The sequence below is a fragment of the Diabrotica virgifera genome, chromosome 2, assembly GCF_917563875.1.
Source record: "Diabrotica virgifera virgifera chromosome 2, PGI_DIABVI_V3a".
Classification (NCBI taxonomy): domain Eukaryota; kingdom Metazoa; phylum Arthropoda; class Insecta; order Coleoptera; family Chrysomelidae; genus Diabrotica; species Diabrotica virgifera.
In genome coordinates, this window is record NC_065444.1 from 43622760 (window position 1) to 43644130 (window position 21371).

A 21371-nucleotide genomic window follows, 5' to 3' on the forward strand; every position below is an offset into this window, starting at 1 on the left:
TGTCAAAAGCGGGTTAGGACGTTTTTGAAAAACTACAATTATGCCTTAATAAAAACAAGCAAAACTGATCTAAACACTAAACTTTGTTAATAATCATTTAATTTAAATATGTTTTTTGATCTAGTCTTCAAGAAAAGTTTCGTCAGTGTCAAAATCTAACTAGCTTCCGAGCCCTTCTATATCCTGTTCAAAGTTGGAACTTGGGGTTAAGCTTAACAAGTTGTAAAATGCTCTGGCATCTTGAGGAATTACTTTTAAAATATCTTTTAAGTCTTTTATTTTTTCTTTGGATAAAGGTTTACCGCTTGGCCACAACAATGGTAGGTGTAATTCCCGTATATTAAATTTGCGGCCTTTTCCATGTTTTTCAATATTAACTTCAATATACTCTTCCGCTTTAATATTATATTTCATGAACAAGGTCTTTGGTTGATCTTTTCTTAGTAGAATTTCATGTGTTTTTAACCAACTAATATTTTGTTTATTGATATCAACCTTTCTGTTTGTAACTGCGTTTATTAAGTTTACCGCTGATACCATATCCTCTTTTGTCATTCTATTAACAATAAATTTATTTCTGTTTCTACAGCCTTTCATAACGTTGATATAGTCTTGATCTGTGTATATTCTTTCGTTGGTTTTTAATGTACATTCAACGTCTCCGCAATGGGAATCATTGGGTAAAAAGGAATGACCCGACAATAAAAAATTTAATTGAATAACTTCCAATGAGGGATGATTTTGCAAAACGTGCATTAACATTAGTACCAATTTTATACTTCTGTTCTGGCCGCCACGAATCTGACCACAAATTTAATGTAGTAACTGGAGGTTTAACATTTTCAATTATATACTTACGGAGAAAAGACCCGACTTCCTGGGTTCCTCGGCCAGCTTCATGCTCTAACCATACATTAAAGATCCCTTTTCCTGTGCTTCCTATAGCAATTCCCAAATTATAGAAGTTCAATTGCCTCTTGTAGTAAACGATACCAGTGGGTAGTTTGGGAAGAGGATGGGTTTTTTGCAAGTCAAATAATTCATAATAATTCATTTTCAATAATGATCTCTATCCCTACTGATGGGTTAGAACACTTTTGCTTATTTATACATTCGCCACATATAGCATTTGTGGGTTACGATGTTTTCCCCTAGATGTGTATGAGAGCGCCAATCAGCTTAAAATATTTTTGCTTACTGCAGTACACCTCATATGGAACCTGTTTCACTAAAAATCTCAATTTTGTACGAGGTGTGGGTTAGGACATTATTGCATAACACCGTCCAGTTATTGTTGTGATTTTTTCGTAAAAAGCTTACTTTAAACATAAAATGCAAATAAATAATTAAACGCAATGGTATATCAATTTGTTTTTGGATATTTTAAGCTTTCAGATTTTTGTCCATATAAAATAAAAACAGAATTGCGAAATTTGAAAATTCTGGCTTAAGGCCATACCTCTACATGGAGCCTCTATATACTGTGCTTAAGGTATAGATCTCTGATATCTTCCTTAGAACAGTCCGCTCCCAGGTGTTCAGCGTATTTTCTTGTTTTTTGTTCATATGATAACCCATATTTCGCTTCCGTAAAGGACTGTGGGCTGGATCACTGTTTGGTATAGTCTCAATTTTGATTCTTTGGAGATGCTTTTTGCTCTTGGAAGTTTGTATAGGGCTCAGACACTATATTCCTCTCTCCCGAAATTCGCTTCTCAGTTTCTTGGCTCTCTTCCCCTTTATTTGTTAGGGTAACTCCTGGATACTCAAACTCCGTCGTCTTTTTGAAGCAATTCTCTTTACTCTCGTTGTTTGTGGAAGTCTTTAGTTTTGTCATCATCATCATCATCATTTGGCTCTACAACTCTATGTGAGTCTTGGCCGCGTTTACTATTTCCCTCCATTGTTGTCGGTCCTGAGCAGCTATTTCCCATTGCTGTACTCCCATTTTGCGTAGATCGCTGGCTACTGCGTCCTTCCATCTCTTTCTTGGGCGACCAACTGACCTTTTTCCATCGGGCCTTTCCCAGAATGTGGCGTTTAGAAGTCTTTCGTCACTTGATCTTAGTACGTGACTCGCCCATCGTATTCTGTTTGATTTAATGTAGCGTACTATGTTTTTATCTCCGTATATTGTCTGGAGTTCATCATTGTGTCTTCTTCTCCATTCTCCTGTTGTCTCTTCTCTGCAAGGCCCATAGATAGTCCGCAGTATCTTTCTTTCAAGTACCAGTAATTTTGTTGTTTCCCGCTGATTCAGAGTCCAGGTTTCGCTTCCGTACGTTATTGTGGGACGAATTATTGTCTTATATACTCTTATTTTTGCTGGTCTTGAGAGTATTTTTGATTTAAGTAGGGTCCTTAACGAGTAATATGCCCTGTTTCCTGCAATAATCCTGTCTGCCATGTCCTTTTCATAGTTATTTTCAGATGTTATGATCGCTCCCAAGTACTTAAATTTTTTGACGACTTCAAAATTGTATTCATTAATTGTTACGTTTTGTCTAACCCTTGGTCTTGGGTTCTTCGTAACCACCATGTACTTGGTCTTGTCCTCGTTGACCTTAAGACCAACTTCCTTGGCTCCGTTCTCGAATAGGGTGAAAACTTCTTTTGCATCTCTGGTGGATTGTGCAATTGTGTCCACGTCATCCGCAAAGGCTAATAGTATTTTTGATCCTTGGGCGGCAAATCCGTTTGTCAGTTGTGGCTGAGCTTTCCTTACTGCATGTTCCAGTGCGAAGTTAAACAGCAGGGGGGCGAGAGGATCTCCTTGTCTAAGTCCTGTGTCAATGAGGAATTCCTCCGACGTGTTGCTGTCAACTCTGATTCGTGCGGAAGCGTTCTCCGTGCTCACCTTTGCTAATCGTACCAGTTTTCCAGGTACTCCCATTTCTACCATAGTCTCCCACAATGCTTCTCTGCTAACAGAATCGTAAGCTTGTTTGAAGTCCACGAAGATTTGGTGTACATCGCGGTTGAATTCCCAGTTTTTTTCCAACACCTGGCGTAGGACGAAGATCTGGTCTATAGTCGACCTTCCCGGTCTGAATCCGCTTTGGTAGTCGCCTATTATTTCCTCTGCGTATGGAGTTAATCTTCTAAACAGTATTATGGATATAATCTTGTATGTTGTATTAATTAACGATATTCCTCTATAGTTCCGACATATTTGTTTGTCTCCCTTCTTGTGAATAGGTATTATATGGCTTTCATGCCAGTGTTTCGGTATTTCTTCTCTTGCCCAGACTTCTCTTATAAGATGATATACCTCAAGATGTAGTTTATCTCCCCCTTTTTTTAGTAGTTCCGCCTGTATGCCGTCTGGGCCTGGGGCTTTATGTTTTTTTAGGGACGAAATTGCGGACTTTACTTCAGCTAGTGTGGGCCCTGGTATTTTAGGGTCGGCTAACTGGTACTGTCTTTGTTGCCCTGTCGTTGTGGGGTTTTCTGTATTTAAGAGTTGCTCTTTAGTTTTGTGTCTTCATAATATATCGACTGCCCCATTTCCACATACTTTGTTTTTTGCTTATTAGTAATCAGTCCATACTGCTTAGCCTTTGCTTCAAAGAATTTGAAAATCGTCCGCAGTTCCCTTTCACTTCTTGCTATTAACACTACATTGTCCGAAAAAGCCAGGACCTGGCTTCTGCTGTCATAAGTCATACCTTTCGTTAGAATTTCAGTATCTCTCAATACCGACTCCAACAAAAAATTGGAGAGCGGATCTCCCTTCTTTAATCCCCTTTGAACTTCAAATTTGAGTATTCACGCAATTCTGACAGACGTGATGAGAATATGTTGCTTAATTTCTTATTAACTATTATACTGAAGTATTAAACTTTGAAATACAGCTGATTCTAGATTTTATCATTTTATAACTACATTATAATGAAAAATGTTATGTTCCTTATGGAATTTCTAGCGACATATTTGCTATAATTTCGAATTTTACGATGTTAACACGCTTGCAGTTTTATTATCATAAATCTTTATCATCATAAAGCCGAAAGATAGATCCTTTTATTACTTAAAACTTCATGATTATAACATTTTAGTTCAAAATATTAAAGCGTTACTATCCCCCTAAGCAACAATCTTTATTTTTATCTTTTATATAAGTACACTTTAAATCTTTCGCTAGGAAAACTTTCCATCCGAGTATATTAAATTTGTTTACCAGTGTTTTAAAATTTTTGAAGCTTCTTTTAATTAAAAAAAAAGCACCTTGTTGGTTAGGATCGACAAGTTTTCGAATAATGATTTAGTATATTTACCTAATATAGCTGAATTTAGTTTTTTATTGTATATTTTCTCCTTCGTGAGAATGTAGGGACATTTTAAATAAAATTTAGATGCCGTATAAATAGACGAGAGAAACAAAAGACACACAAAGCTAGAAAAATTAAACCTGAAGAACCTGAAAAATCCAGACATAGAAAAGAGATTTCGAGAAGAACTGAATCCCATAGAACAGAGGAAAAAAACAATACAAGAATAATGCAATAAGATTAAAAGAATAACATTGGAAAAGGCTAAAATAGTCATTAGAATTAAAAAACATCAAAGAAAATAGCTTTGGTTTGATGAAGAATTTAAATAAGCAATCGACAAAAGAAATTAAATATATGCGCAGTACATTCAAAGATGAATAAGAAAAAGGCGTGAGGAATTTTAAGAACAACGAATATAAGCAGACAAAATATGCAGAATAAAGAAGACGAGATACGAAAACGACCAAATGCTAAGAATGAAGGAAGATTTCAATATTAAGAATGGAGGTTCCTCTATCCTTCCTGGACATTACCCAGGAGAGGAGCATATAAATTCATGAAACAACTCAGAGAGGGCAGGGACATAAACCACGAACTAATCTTTTTAGAAATAGTGAAGGATACATTTTTCAGTGACGACACAGCAAGAAAAATAGTATGGAAAACTATTTAGAGGGTCTGCTAACAGAGCAAGTACAAACAAACACAGCCCGTGTAGTACCTGATATCGAGATAATAGATTATTAGAACCAGAATAATGAATTAAGAGGATGGGTACGTATTTTCGGCTGCAATGCTATTCAAATGGGGATTCATTTTTTTCGAATCCTGAGAAAACTAATAAGTATTTTTAAAAAATTTAAACGCAGAATGAAAGATTACGTTATTAGCGAGGGTCAAAAGTCCCTGAGAACTTCTGTAATGTTTATTTTAATAAGTTACATTCGAAAGAAAGTTCTTATATATTCTAATGGATCTTCGGCCCTCGATAATAATTTAGTCTTTCATTTTGTGTTTAAATTTTTTAAAAATATGTATTAGTTTTTTCAGGATTCGAAAAAAATGGACACCATGTCCGTGGAAATCGAACATTCGCTATCTTTGTCATACAACGCACTCATTCGAATATAATGTTATGACAAGACTTAAGACAGTGACAAGAAGAGATGTGTCCGACCCGCTATTTTGATATAGCAGTTCATTCTGCTACTGCTTTTTAACGCTTTTACGATGATAATAAAATCAATCAAAGAGTTGTTTATTAAATAGTATTGATAGTGTATTTGAAAAATAATAATTGATTTAAGGCGTACAATTAATAAAAAGTTTTTTATTGTTTATATATTATTTACGAAAAATACAAGTATTTCAAGTCATTAAAGTTCAAATAAAAGTATTATTTTATAAGAGTTTGTTCCGATAACCGTAAATAGGTACGAGTTTAGCTATAAAGTAAAGTGCCTATGATGGCATAAAATGTAGTAAATGCTAATGCTTCAAGTACGTACTACATTTTTGAAGATTTCGCTACACTTAAAAAGCATTTGCTTTTCTCCGTAGTATTTGCTACTATTTACCAGCCTACATAGAAGAATGTACTACGCCTTTGAAGTATGTGCTTGTTTAGTAATATTTTGCTTCAGTTTAAGTGAAGTTGGTGGGTGGATGTCTTCGGCGTAGGTATTTTTTTGTTACAATATGGCATCATTTATGAATGTGTGTCATAGAAAAATTTACAAACTAAGAAGAAGATTCTTAATTTTTGGGGTCATTGTTTTATTAAATAAAATTTAATAATTGTGATGAAAATTAATAAATAACAATTGTTCATTTTTCTATTGTTCGCCTATTTCTATTTCTTCGCTTTTCAGTAACACATTTCTTGTAACAACGTCCCATATTTTAATTTACGCAAATAAAGAAATAAACAAAGTCTTTATAAATTAATTGAGTAATACTATATTTATACAACGCAGTTCTTCACATGTTCAAACCTTATTTAAGCTTTCCATGGTAACAGTACATTATTAAAATAACTTAACAACTTTTTTTCTTTTTCGACTATTTGTATAGTATATAAATAATGGTAACCACTGAATACATAATTAGTGAAAAAATAGTCCTATCATTTATACAAGTAAAGGTTATCCAAGAACATTCAAAAACTGAACGAAACCGAAATAACCATCTCTACCTTTCTAATGACAATGTCACTGTCAACCTAATGTTTACATCTGCAGTTTCCATACCAGTGAGAATTTTACTACACGTAATTTGCCGTGTAAAGACAGAAAAAGTAGGGATAGCCGTAAAATATTTGTGAATTATGTACCCATAGCCTTAACATGCCCACACACAAGACAGGAGATAATGGATGCCATTCAAGCACTGAAGAATAATAAAGTCCCAGGGATTGACAACATACCATCTGAAATTCTCAAAATGGGAATACACATACAGATAGATTCCATAAAGTAATAACAGACGTGTGAAACACGGAAGAAATTCCAGGAAACTGGAAGAAAGTAATGATATGCCCAATCCACAAGTAGGAGGACAAAGCCAGCTATAAAAACATAGAGGCATAGACTCTGTGTGCATTGTAAGGGGTTTACATGGATTATAAACCAAAGATTAAGTCACTTCACAGAACAAATTATAGGAGAATATACCAGGCCGGATTCATACTAAGACGGTCTTCTATTGACCAGCTATTCAATGTAAAACAAATATTACGAACATCAGTACAACAACATATGAAGTAGAATACGATGAAGACGATGAAATAACAGTACAGGAAGTCGAGAATGCAATACGAACTCTAAAAAATCGAAAGTCATGCGGACCACAAGGAATACCGAACGAATTACTAAAACACAGCCCACAAGTATTACGAGAATTACTTGCGTATGTTTTCACCTTATTCTATAAAGGTCATGATTTACCACATGAGTGGACAAAAGCACATATTAACAATATATACAAAAAAGGAGATAGAAAAAATTGTTCAAACTACAGGGGGCTTAGTGTCATAAACTCACTCTCAAGACTCTATGGAAAAACAATAAAAAATAAAATTGAAAAAGAGATGACAGATGTAGAAGAACAAAATGGCTTTCGTGCAGGCAGATCCTGTATGGACAGCATATTTTCTCTAAAGCAAGTTATTGAGAAAAGATTAGCCCACAACCTTTTTACCCATATAGTTTTTATTGATCTGACAAAGGCATACGATAGTGTACCACTTTCAATGCTCTGGATAGCAATGGAAAAACAAGGAGTAAGCAAAAAAAATATACAAGCAGTACAACAGCTTTACAAAAATATGACGGTAAACATTAAAACTGGAAACAAATTAACGAGAGAAATTCCTATTAGTAAGGGCCTAAAGCAAGGCTGCTGCATAGCACCTACACTCTTTAAAATATATTTAAATGAGGCACTCTCACTGTGGAGAAGAAAGTGCTGCAATATGGGCATCCCAATCGATGACGATAGATTGTGCACAATACACTTCGCTGACGACCAAGCCATTCTAGCTGAAGACGAGAGTGATATAGACTATATGCTCAGAAAACTGGAAGAGGAGTACACTAAGTGGGGCCTTACAATTAATATACAAAAAACCGAGTACTTAGTTGTAGGAGAAACACCAGAACGCCTACAAATTGAAATGGGAACTATAAATCCAACAGAAGTCTTCAAATACTTAGGTGTCCAAATATCTTCAAAAGCAGGGAGTAACGACGAAATACATTCCAGGATTGGCCAAGCAAGATCAGCCACCAGACAGCTACACGGACTATTGTGGAGTAATAATATAACAAAAGAAAATAAAAGAAGAATGTATAAAACAATAATAGAAAGTATTGGGTTGTACGGCGCTGAACTCTGGGAAATCAACCAAAGAAACAAGTCAAAAATCAAGGCGATGGAAATGAACTATTGGAGACGATCTTGCCGACTCACTAGACTTGATAGGGTGAGAAACGAAGATATTAGGAGACAAATGGAAATCGATCTAGATATAATAGACACAATCGAAGCCAAAAGACTTAACTGGTATGGACACCTTCAGAGAATGCCTGAAAATAGATGGCCGAAAAAAATAGAAAAATGGACTCCACCCACAAGAAGAAAACGAGGTAGACCAAGACGATCCTGGAGAGAAGATGTCGAAGATGCAATGACCGCCAGAGACTTAAAAACTGAAGATTGCTTCGACAGAAATCGCTGGGAATTAGGATGCGAGAAGCGGCGACAGCTGTAGAAGACTCGCTTATTATATATATAACAAATATTAGCTAAAGCCTTGGAGCACAACATAGATATCTCCCAAATCTTTGTAGATTTTCGACAAGACTATGATAACATACATAGAAATAAAATATATTTAATTATGCAAGAATTTAGTATACCAAGGAAATTGGTAAAGTTAGTTCAAGCCACCGTGACCTACAGAGAAGCGCTAGTAGTTCAAACTCAATTGAGAGGTTCTGAAAAATCAAAAAAATATTGTTTTAATATATACTTATATTATATTGTTTATTTACTTATTACTATTGTTCAAGTTTTTTCGAGTTGAAATCGACATTTTAAAACCATTTTGTTCTCTGAATTTGAAAGTACTACTACAGTCTTCGCTATACAGCATCAACACAAAACATGTTATTATTATATTTGTTGGTCCAATAAAACGATAAATATCAGTTTAATTCGGAGGAGGAAGAAGATATTCCTCATTATCTTTGGCTTTTACAACTCTTCGTGAGTCTTTGCCACGTTTACTGTTGTCTGCCATTGGCCTCTGATCCTGTGCTACTATTTCCCATGGTCTCACTTACATCTTCTTCAGGTCTTCTCTGACTGCATCATTCCACCTTTTTCTAGGCTGACCTGTCGGTCTTCTACCGTCTGGTCTTTCCCAAAACAAATTGCTAATCAGTCTGTCGTCATCACTCCGTACCACGTGGCCTGCCCATCTTAGTCTAATTCATTGCTGTATCTACTCCTTCATTCATTTGTCACACTGTCCCTGCAATGATCACTTATAACTTGCAGGATATTGCATTCCCATAGTAATAGTTTATTGATTTCTTTCTTTATCAATGTACATGTTTCACTTCCGTATGTCTCTGCTGATCGTATTATGGTTTTGTACATTTGGATTTTGGCAGGTCTTGATAAGAAGCCACAAACCATACATACTCATAGACGTTTCACGTAAATTGTCAAGGTCAAGACAGCAAATTAGTTACCATTCCAATCCAGAGATGTCGCTGTCAGTCAATTCTCTTGTCATATTTAACAACTGACAGTTGACAATTAAATTAATTTGTTATTTACTTTTTATTTTACAGTTTGTGGCTTAAATATTTTATTATAGTGGTGTTACGTTTTTAATTAGATTTAATCACAATTTTAATCAATTTTATTAACCTCCTCTCCGTTTTTGTGAGTAGAATTTTTAGTTTACATTGATCATCCCGTGTTGTGTTTCTCCACATTTAAAAAAACAATATAATAGATCCTGAAACAGTTTATTCCAATAGACAAGTGTGTCATCAACATTTCGGGCCTATATATTTTTGGAAGTTTGTAAAAGATTATAAGGTATTTATCTAAACAATCATCCTACAAGATTCTTTCAAAAATTTTCATTCAACTCAATATTACACATCAGTGCTTTCACGTGACATATGGCAGTAGTGTTTATAGCATTTTGAAAAAAAAATTGGAACATTTGAAGTTTTCAGTAAAACATTGAATTGTCTTTCTGTTGTTTTAATTTCCTGCGAAATTTCATCTAAAATCCCGCAAAATTTATAATTTGAAATTCCCACGTAACTAAAATTTGTCAATTTAGTTCCCATTCCAATCAAGAGATGGCGTTAATTCGATCCGAAAGATTAACATGGTCGTGAAACGTCTATGAGTATGTATGGTTTGTGTAAGAAGCTTTGACCTCATTAGATGCTGAACGGCAAAGAAAGATTTATTCCCCGACAGTGTTCGTATTTCAACCTCATGTTCTCCTAGGTTGTCATTGGTAATTGTTGTTCGTAGATATTTGAATTCTTTGAGCACCTCAAAATTATGATCGTTGATGGTAATGTTTTGTCTTCTTCGTTGTCGTTCCTTTCTTGGTATTTCATTTTTTCTTCGTTTATTTTCAGGCCGACGTTTACTGTTGCGTAGTCAAAGTTCGAAACTATATATTTAACATCCAGTGTTATCTGTGCTACTGCATCTACGTCACCTGCAAATGCGAGAACAATATTTGCTCCTTTGGCAGTTATGTCTGGTTTGACTCTGGTATAGATTAAATATTAATAAGGGCAGCGGGTCTCCCTGTTTGATTCCGGTGTCTACCCCGAGCGCCTTTGAAGTTTTGCCTCCTATTCTAGTTTGTGCAAAGGAATTGTTTACACACATTCGCGCAACCATTGTCAGCTTTTTTGGTACGCCTAGATCCACCATTGCGCTCCACAGTTTTAAGCGGTCTATGGAAACATATGCTTCTTTGAAGTCTATGAAGATCAGGGGCCCGTTTCACAAAACTACAACAAGTGTTGTTAGTAAGAATTGTTAATATTCAGCACTTGTAATCACAAGTTGTTAATAACTAGCGTTTCACAAAAAAAATATTCAACTTGTTCGTTACATGTGTAAAGTCAGCAAAGTGTACTTCACGCATGTTAGTTACAAGTTTGTAAATAAACATAACCTTAAAATAGTTTTGTTGACAATTTACTAGTTAAACGTCAGTCGTTATTTATAATTCTGTGACAATGTCGAAAAACGTCTTAAATGGTACTAAAATTATAATTTTAAAAGAGATTAGAGATAAGAAAGCAATTCTTTTCGGCAGCTTTTCCGACAAATTAACAAAAAAAGACAAAATAGAATGTTGGAAAACTGTGCACCAAAAATCCACCAGTTTAGGGCTTGTGACTCCAAATAAGGATTGGACTTACAGCCATGATGCATTTTGGCAAAATTTAAAGAAAACAACAATGGTAAGTGTTAGCGTTTAATTTGCCAAAGTGTAAGCGTATCTGACAATTTTTTTCGTATTGCAGAAGAAAGTTGATAACAGGAGGAAAACTGGTTCAGGTGGAGGCACAGATTCTAAATTTACAGAAATGGACAATGTAGTTCTCGACATTCTTGGGCCGGATAACCCAATTCTGTGTAGTTTCGGCATTTCCGAAACTTGGGAGCAAGATCCTGAGAAGGAGCAAGATCCTGAGAACGTTGAACAAGAAATAGAAAATTTTAACCATTTGCAAAATCACGGTGCAACAAACAAAATTAAAAACACTAATGTGTTTATTTCTACTGGGAGCAGCAGTGTACCTACTGCATCTTGTGCAAAAAGGAAAAAGTCGAAAATATCTAATGAAAATGACCCAATTGACGAAGAACTAATCGATTTAAAGAAGAAAAAATTACAACACCAAATTGACATAATTGCAAAAGAAAGTTATCTAAAAACATTAGAGATTTTAAAACTAGAACGGGAACTACATGTGACCTCTTCAAAATTCACTGCATCGTTCGATTCTGCTGTAACCTACCTCATAAATGTAGAAGAGTCACCTACCAGTGAAAGCGTGGAATATTCGACCATTGTTTGAGAAGTTATGTTATTGTTATATTTGATTTTTTAATTAATTATAAGAAAAACGTTTTGTTTATAGGAATTACTTCTTTGATTTTTAATTCATTATTATGCTAAGTATTTGTTAAATGTTTTGGAAATTATTTTTTCGGTTAAATAAAAAGTAAATATTGTGTATTATTCTATATTTATTTATTTTATATTCTTTATTGTTTTAAAGTTACACTGGAACTAGTTTCTATTTCTAAAATAATTTATCAACTCCTGTTGTCTTTGTCTTGCATTCAAAGGAGCTGGTTGTCCGGCTATTTCGTTATCGTCTTCCATTTCTTCATTATCCATTTGTCGGTTTATATTCATTCTCTACCGAGTAATGTTATACAGCGCTGTGCAGAATTTGAAAACATTGGCTGCATATACTGGACTCAAACGAAAGTAGTTAAGACAAGGAAATTTCTCCTTTAATACGCCTAAAGCATTTTCGACTAAACGCCGTGTTTTCTTATGTGCTCTGTTGTAGGTAGCCACAGCCTCATCCACATTCACCTCAATTGGGGTCATAAGCCAATCTAATAGAGGGTATCCAGAGTCACCTAGAATTATTCTATTTGGAATTGGATGCCAACCAGCTTCCATTCTCTGAAAAAGGGTACTATTTCTCAGTACTCTCGCATCATGAACACTTCCCGGCCAATTTGCACTAACATAATAGATTTTCAAGTTTGGTCCACAAACAATCATACAATTAATGGAGTGATTTCCATTACGATCAACAAAAGCAGGTTCGTTTTCAGTTGGGGTATCTATTTTAATAAGCGTCACATCAATACAACCTATAACTTGGGGAAATCCTGCTACTGCAAAGAATTCTGCAGTCGTATTTAAAATATTTGCCGACCAAGCAACAACTTGACGAAATTTTATTTGGTTAATTGCGTGTACCACTTTTTTTACACATCTACTGACACTTGCTTTGCTGACCCCATGAGTATCTGCTATGACGTGATATTGTCCTCCACTGCCTAACCAGTGTAATGCTATACACAATTGCATTTTTGTTGCCAGTGCATAAGAGCGATTCGTTGAATGCGCTAAGACAGGTGCAATGTATATACGAAGTTGTTCCATTTGTATAGAAGTCATCCGAAAACGTTCATTAAACTCGTAAATTGATGGAAAATGACTATTAATTATTGGTCTGAATATTCTCCTTCTTCTTCTTTGAACAAATACGTCATTTTTATTTTCTGACGAAGAGCTGCTACTAGACAACATTTTTCCTACACTTATTACACTTGTCAAACCAACTACCTACCTTCAAACTTAGGTAGAAGATGTTTAGTTCACTACAACTGTCAACTACAAACTTGTAAATTATTTTTGTGTTGAACAAGTAAATTGTTGGTAGCTTACAAGTAATTTACTTGTAAAATTGTAAAATTCACTAGTGGTTACAAGTGAATACTTGTGCATTCGTGAAACACTAATAACGAGATATTTTGCCAAACTTGTAAGAATTTCATTGTAACTGACAAACGTGTAGTTTTGTGAAACGGGCCCCTGGTGTATGTCTTTATCATACTCCCAATACTTTTCTAGCATTTGTCTGATAGTAAATATTTGGTCGATTGTTAATCTCTTAGGCCTAAAGCCGCACTGATAATCATCAATAATTTTTTATGTATATGGCAGTAATCGCTTTAGTACCACTAAAGCGAATATCTTATGTAGGGACGGAGGTAAATTCCTCACCAACAAGTAAAACCATATAATCCGACAGGTATTTTCCTCACCAAATTTAAGGGTTCGTGTTAATCTGGTAGTTATTTTCCTCACCAAATCACTGAGGTATATAATAAAATAAAAATATAGATGTATAAGTAACTTAAGAATGTTTATTATGAAAGCATCCGAAATCCGAATACAAGACATTAATTTTCTTACATTATAATAATAGTTTATAATAAAGATAATATGTAAAACGTATAAATTAATATTTAATATTTACTACTTATAATAAGAGACACACTTTACAAAATCCATTCTAGTTATTTGATCAGATTGATACCGTATTATTAAATTTTCTACAGTTTTCAATTTCAGTTTTACTTGTTTATCCTTGATAGGTTTTGGAATAAATATGCAAATTTTAAATTATAACATACTTATCTACTTGATATTCTTTAACTTTTTCTAAAGAAATATAATATGGATGGATGCATATTATAAAACGAGGAATTGAAATGCGAATGAAAAGATTCGCAAGCATTCCTAGTAGGAATAACAGAAGAACTTGCCTCTGCTCACAAATATGGGGAGAATATGGCATTTTCGTCTTCGTCTGTATAAGTTTCAATTAATACTCAGCGTATCTCTCTAAAATTTCATTTTCTGGTTTGCATGACATTAAATCAAACACAAGACAATCTGATACGTCTTCTGGTTTTATATATGTAAGGCCAAAAGTATGTTTGAGCTACTTGCCAACTTAAGAATCATTCGTAATATGCTGATGTTAAGAGACTGAATTTTTCTATACCACATACTACAAGCTTGGTGTAGGTGAAATCTACAACCATGTATTTCAGTGTTCGGACATATTTGACTGATTGCATTATATATAGCTTTTTTCAAAATCTACAAAAATTTTACTAGGATTAAACTCAATTTTGAGAGCTTTAATAATTTCTAATTTTAACAAATAAAAACGATTGTTGTAAGTTTCTGTTTTTTTGTTTGGCCGTAAACAGTATAATAAAGAAATATAATGCCCATTAATTAGCCCATGAATAGTGAATAATTGCAAATAATATCTGGTGCAGTAAGAAAATGTGCCATCCATATAATGTATAAAATTCAATGTGGCTAAAAGTCTTATATTTGTTTCACAATTATCTTACTTTCGATACAGTTTATAAAGAGAAAATTTTCCCCTTTGGTTGTTTTTTAAGCACACTTCTTCACAAATTCTTGAACCTTATCAATATTGGAAGGAAGTCGACCAGGCATCATTTTTCGTCGATAATTATACCGGGTGTCCATTTATATTTTCCCCCATTTTAACTGCCTATAACTTCTAAACTGCTCAAGATAGAAATGTGCGGTTTTCGCTGAAATGTTTTATTTTAGTAAAAGTTTTGTCTGAATGGATTAAATTTTTTATATCGCTTTCAAATACGAAAAAAAAATGGCGGATTTTTGAAAAAAACTTTGTTGACTTTTTTTTAATGGAACACCCAGTATATTTTTTTGTAAATTGAAAGAAAGGTCATTCACCTATCCAACGATATAAAGTTTTTTCAAAATCGGTAGTCAAATGACTGAGTAATTAATTTTTAAAATGAGAGGTGCAACTCTCTAGCTAAGCAAATTGATATTATGTTATGTGATTTCCACATTGCATCTCTCATTTTAAAAATTAATTGCTCAGTCATTTGACAACCGATTTTGAAAATTTTTATATCGCTAGATAGGTAAATGATCGTTTTTTCAATTTTTTAGGTAAATGGCCATTTTTCTTATCGCTTTTAATTAAAAAATGGCGGATTTTTGAAAAAAAAGAAGTTGTTGACTTTTTTTATTAAAACAGCCAGTATATTTTTTTGTAACTTGAAAAAATGGTCATTTACCTATCCAGCGATATAATTTTTTTTAAAATCGGTTGTGAAATGACTGAGAAATTAATTTTTAAAATGAGAGATGCAATGTGAAAATCACAACATAATATCATTTTACTTAGTTACATGTTATTTAGGTATGTGATATCCACGCTGCACCTCTCATTTTAAAAATTAATTACTCAGTGATTTGACAACCGATTTTAAAAAACTTTATATCGCTGGATAGGTGAATGATCGTTGTTTCAATTTACAAAACAATATACTGGGTGTTCCATTAAAAAAAAGTCAACAAAGTTTTTTTCAAAAATCCGCCATTTTTATTTTCGTAATTGAAAGCGATATAAAAACTCAATCGATTCATACAAAACTTTTAGTAAAATAAAACATTTCAGCGAAAACCGCATGTTTCTATCTTGAGCCGTTTAGAAGTTATAGGTAGTTAAAATGGGGGATAATATAAATGGACACCCGGTATAATATATTTTTTCTTATGTAACTGATATCAATCGTAGATTTGTTTCAGGAAAATTAGCTGCAAGCTCTTGGTGTATAATTTTTGCTGGTTTTTCAGTAATATTCTCTTCGGCTTTACGTTTACAAAAGTTAGAAACAATTTTCCGATCTATCTTCTGACGATCTGGTTCATGATTATGTTGTAGGCTACCTACTTCTAGATATTGTAAAATTTGCACCAATAGTAAATAATTTCGCACTACAAGTTGTTTTATTACACCTCCAGAACACTTTTTTACTTTTTAAAACTTTCACTTTTAAAAAATAAATTTTAAAATACCAGTAAAGGTTTATTGCGATTACTTTCTAATAAACATTCCATTTTGTCAAAAATTCCAATTGTGACTAAAAAGAAAATACTATAATTAATTAATTAGTTATTATAGGTACTTACTGTAATTTTATAGGTAGATAAATAAGTCCCTTGCATGCCTTTAGTAAAAACTACCTGAAATAACCACTTCGATTTTGGTGAGAAAAATACCTGTGTGATTATGACATACCCTTCCAAACGTAGGCAAAAGATTATTTTGGTGAGGAAATTACACCCGCCAATATGTAGTACTCATGAGTGAAATTCCCCTGTAGTTGTTACATGTACCCACTCCATTCTTTTGGCATTACCTATTTCTTGTTCCCAGGCTTCTTTTATTGTGTGATGTATTTTAGTTCTCCTTTCAAGTTCATGCCCTCCTTTTTTAATCAGTTCTGTGTCAATATTGTCTAGATCCTGGGATTTAATATTTCTGCTAAAGAACTATTCCGCATAAAACTAAAAATATATTATAAGTATGGTAAAATCAGAATTAAAATATGTATTGTAATATAAATTTAATCTGTCTCTCATTTTGTAAATATATTTTTCTACGAGCGTGCAAAAATGTCTACTTTCGCGCACGCATTTTAGTTTAGAAAGTTTCACTTTTCCGCACGCGTGTTACTTTTCCGCACGCGTGTTACTTTTCCGCACGCGGTTTTTACTTTTCCGCACGCGTGTTAATTTAGATATGTTAATATGGCCTTAAAGTAATTATAATACATGCAATAAACTAATATTTAGATATTATTTACTAATTTATTTCAAATATATCTTATTGTGTTCCTGTTTTAACGAAATTAACGCGACAATTCGATGAAATAAAATTATTTTGACATAATATTCGAAAGTCAAATCGGTAGACAATAACAGTCGTTTTGAATCATCGTCATGGAAACCAAGATCGTCGTCACACTAACTAATTATATTGAAAGTTTGGTTTTGACAACCTTGTCAAAGAATTAATTTGTGTATGTATTTTCATATTAATTAAATTACTTGATTAAGATTTGGTCATTTTTTAAAGACTCTTAGAAAAAATATTGTTCCTAACTCTTGCAGAAAGTCTCTTTTCCGCACTCGACTGCTTGCCGAACTCCCGCTTCGCGTCGTTCGGCAAACTGCAGTCGCGTACGGAAAAGAATGACTTTCTGCACTTGTTAGGAAATAGTATATTGTGCAACAAGTGCAGAAAGGTACTAATTTCTCACGAGTTTGAAAAGTTGCGGTACGAGCGCAAGCGAGTGCCGCAATTCAAATGAGTGAGAAATTACTTTTCTGCACGTGTTTCACACTATACTTTTTCTACAAGCACAGTTTTTCCTAAAAATAAAAATCACAATTTCCAAACGACGATTAATTATAATAGGTACCTATGTGATAAATTTTAAACTGTATTTAATTAATACCTACTAATCAATTTAAATTCCTTATACCTAAATAAATTGCACAGAAATCAGTTAACAAATTAATGCACTGCCTTAATTTGTTTAAATTTAAACAATTATTACACATTATTGACATTATATTTATGCAGTCACGGATTTACACAAAACCTACTTCATTCGACGTCTCTTGCACAGGTTGCTAAATCCTTATTGGTTATTTGATAATTATAAAATGTTTAATAAGAATAAAATTGTAAAATAAACCAGTTTTAACATCCATAATTTAGTTTCTATGCTATAGTTAAATATAATAATTGTCTTATAGGTTATATATTTGTCGAAAGTTTAACCACGGATGTAAACAGAATATAACGTTACTCAGAATGCGGTAGTCCACGGATGTAAACAGAATATAACGTTACTCAGAATGAGGTAGTCAACTGTGCAGAAAAGAACTTTGCGGCACAGAAACGTCACTTTTCTGCACACTAATGTCAAATATCTTATACTGTGAGAAAATATCAAGTTTTCTAACATAAAACCGTGCAGAAAAGTGCACTTTGAATAGTGGTTGTAGAAAAATAACTATTATATGTAACATGCACATTATTTCTCGTTGTTATTGCCGGACTAACTAACATGACATCGCTCGACCACAATGAAGCTGTGCTGACAACATGATCGCACTATTCCAACATTACCACTATCGAACCCTATTTTAACCAAATTAAGAAAAACCATACTAGTCCAATCATTTGGTAGTTTTACCTGGAAATTTTTCCGGAAGTTTTGAAAATTGGTAATTTTATGGATTTTTGTACGCTCTTTTCGAATTTCCACTTTGCTACCTCGTATATCGGCCACTCGCGCCGCGCTATAAAAAAATGGCGCCTAATAACAGTTTTTTGGCAATATCTCCTTTACGACGTGTTTTACGAAAAAAACATTTATGTACAAAATTAAACTAAAAAAATTTCCCACGATTTATGTATTTATAATTTTTTTCATAAAATCAATTGTTTTTGGCGTAAGAGCGCCGCAAAGTATATTTTAATAAACGTTTTGAAAAAAAAAAACTCATTTCCATTTCACCAGGAGGTAAACTAAGCGGCACGTTTTTTATTGTGGTTTCCATTGTAGGCTCAAATCCACACATGATGCTTTTATTAATTTAAAAATTTAACGCAGTCTCCTTCGTTTTGCTGTTTCTGATGGACCAGGTGTTACGACTTTGTCCTGAGCATCGATCGAGAACTCATCACACGCCTCTTCGTTTTCGATTTCATCGAAACCTTTTTCAAAAATAGTCGCTCTTTTTTTTCTTCATCGTAATTATATGATGCAATTTGCGAATTATTACAAGTACCACTACAATTTGTGCATCTAAGGGAGCATTTTAATCCAGCTTTTCTGCATCCTCAGACTTGATATCCTTTTTTACACTTAAAAAGAATAACTTTCAAAAGCGATTCTGGAGCGGGGGGTTGGAGCATCGTAACAGGAATTAGTCCATTTTTATTTCTTTTTCATCCCCATTGATCGGCACATTTTTCATTCTCGTACCACTGCTGAACCTGGTGATAAGTTCGGAATGAATGGTGTCGTGCTGCTGCTGCTTCTGTTGGTGGTAGCGGAGCAATATTAAATTTACTTATATGCTGATCTTGTGAACCATACATATCTATGTAGGATTGTAAATAGTTTAACTTATATTTTAAATTCCCCTGTATATCATTTTTCTTAATTATTAGTACGAGAACAGGATAAGGGTTTGGCCCAGATGTGCAGAACGAATTGGGGATTACAGCGACGGTAGCGGACTACTTTTAACTTTATAGTTTTAGTTTATTGGAAAAATACGGCGGCGGGTCGGTACATACTTTGAACTAATTTTAATTGGGTTTTTTCACAGGAAAAAAGAGATTAGCCTAAGAGGGTTGGTTTTAGCGTAGGGAACTAGAACGAATACAGGCAGTCGATTATAACATCACAGCGACGACAGACGCGTTCTTAGGGATAATACTTAGAAAAAGACGAGTTAAGACGGGTATTATATTGATTAGACGCAAATTATCTATAAATACATTTCTTTTTTGTAAGAATAAGAACACGTAAGATTTTGGTCGCAATTACACACTTTTACACTTTTACATTTCGTCAATTTAATAGTAACAATAATTTAGTCATCTATTTTATTAATTAAAACTGTTAAACATCAAACGGACTTTTATTACGATTGTCTTTAAAGAAAACTTACATCTATATTCGTTTAAATGCATGTTTTTCTTACTTTTCACATCGCTGTAACCGTATAATTGAAAGAGGAAACGTTCTTCTACTTTAACAACGATCTCTGGATCAACGTTTGGATTTTAAATACCTCAATAACCTCATTCAAATCAGGATTTTTTTCCTTTTTTCATGATATACGAAAAACACTTGGTGGCGTAGACGAATAATATTTTCTGACGCTGGTATGCGAATACTATTGATTTTGCAAAAAAAAAAAATAAAAATACATCAACTGTAGGAAATTTTTTCTAGTTTAATTTTTTACATAAATGTTTTTTTTCGTAAAATGCGTCGGAAAGAAGATATTCCCAAAAAACTTAGGTGCCATTTTTCAATATGGCGGCGCGAGCGTCGGAGATATGAGGTATCAAAGTTGAAATTCAAAAAAAGCATATAATACCAAAATCCATAAAATAGCCAATTTTAAAAACTCCCGGAAAACTCTCCAGGTAACCTCCTTTTTTTCTACCAAATGACTGAACTGTACGAATTTTTAGAAATTAGACTTTTAGAGTTTAAATTAGTTTATACAATTTTTATTTAAATCTAAATTTAGATATTAGGAACTTGTTATTCATTTTGTTTTCTATTTTTGATCTAGTTGTTCCGGATAAAACCGCTGCCTGTTTTAGTAAGTACATCAACAAATTACTCAGTGGTGCTGGTGCGATGTGCTTTTCTGTTTTTTTGTCATCTTCCCTCATTCATTCTGTACTTAGAGTTATTTTTTACGAAATCAGGTAGTTTAGGATCATTCGCATGTTTTTTGTTTGACTCACTAGTTATTAGTAGAGTTGATCAGTTTCCCCTATTCCATAATCAGTTTGAATTCATGTAAGAATGTTTTAACATTATCTATATCATAAGGCGGATTCATACCAGGAAAGTAGCGCATGAGCAGATATTGAACACCAGACATGTAATAAAGATATCGAAAAACATAATATACCAATGCTGCTTTGTTTCGCAGATTACATAAAAGCTTTAGATTCGGTAAAGTGGGATCCTCTCTAGAGTATAATGGAAAATATGGGAGTACCTAACCACCTAGTGAACCTAATAAGAAATCCGTGTGATAAAAAAGCTGTGTGACAAAAAAAGTTAAAATGCGTTCAAAACAAACAAAGCAACTAGCCAGGGCTGCATACTACCACCATTATTATACAACATATATTCTAAATATCTAATGAGGAAAGTACTATACGAATGGGATGGAGGAATCGCTATAGGATGCAGAAAAATCAGTAACCTGCAATGCGTTGATGAAACACTTATACTAGCAGCCAATGAAATCGAAATGATTGCCATCACCGAATGACTAAACTGGATAAGCAAATAATTCGG

At 33.6% G+C, this 21371-nt stretch overlaps 1 protein-coding gene across 2 annotated transcripts in view; it reads left to right on the forward strand.

The window, feature by feature from the left end:
- The window catches only part of LOC114336035 (peripheral plasma membrane protein CASK), a 610838-nt gene that overhangs the window by 463113 nt on the left and 126354 nt on the right, over positions 1–21371 (forward strand). The window contains exon 5 of one of the 2 annotated variants that reach the window (XM_050642554.1): positions 20629–20658. The exons of the other annotated variant lie outside the window; for it this stretch is intronic. Within the exon in view, the coding sequence (XP_050498511.1) occupies positions 20629–20658 (30 nt within the window). The remainder of the gene's footprint in view (positions 1–20628; positions 20659–21371) is intronic. 2 annotated transcript variants of the gene reach the window in all.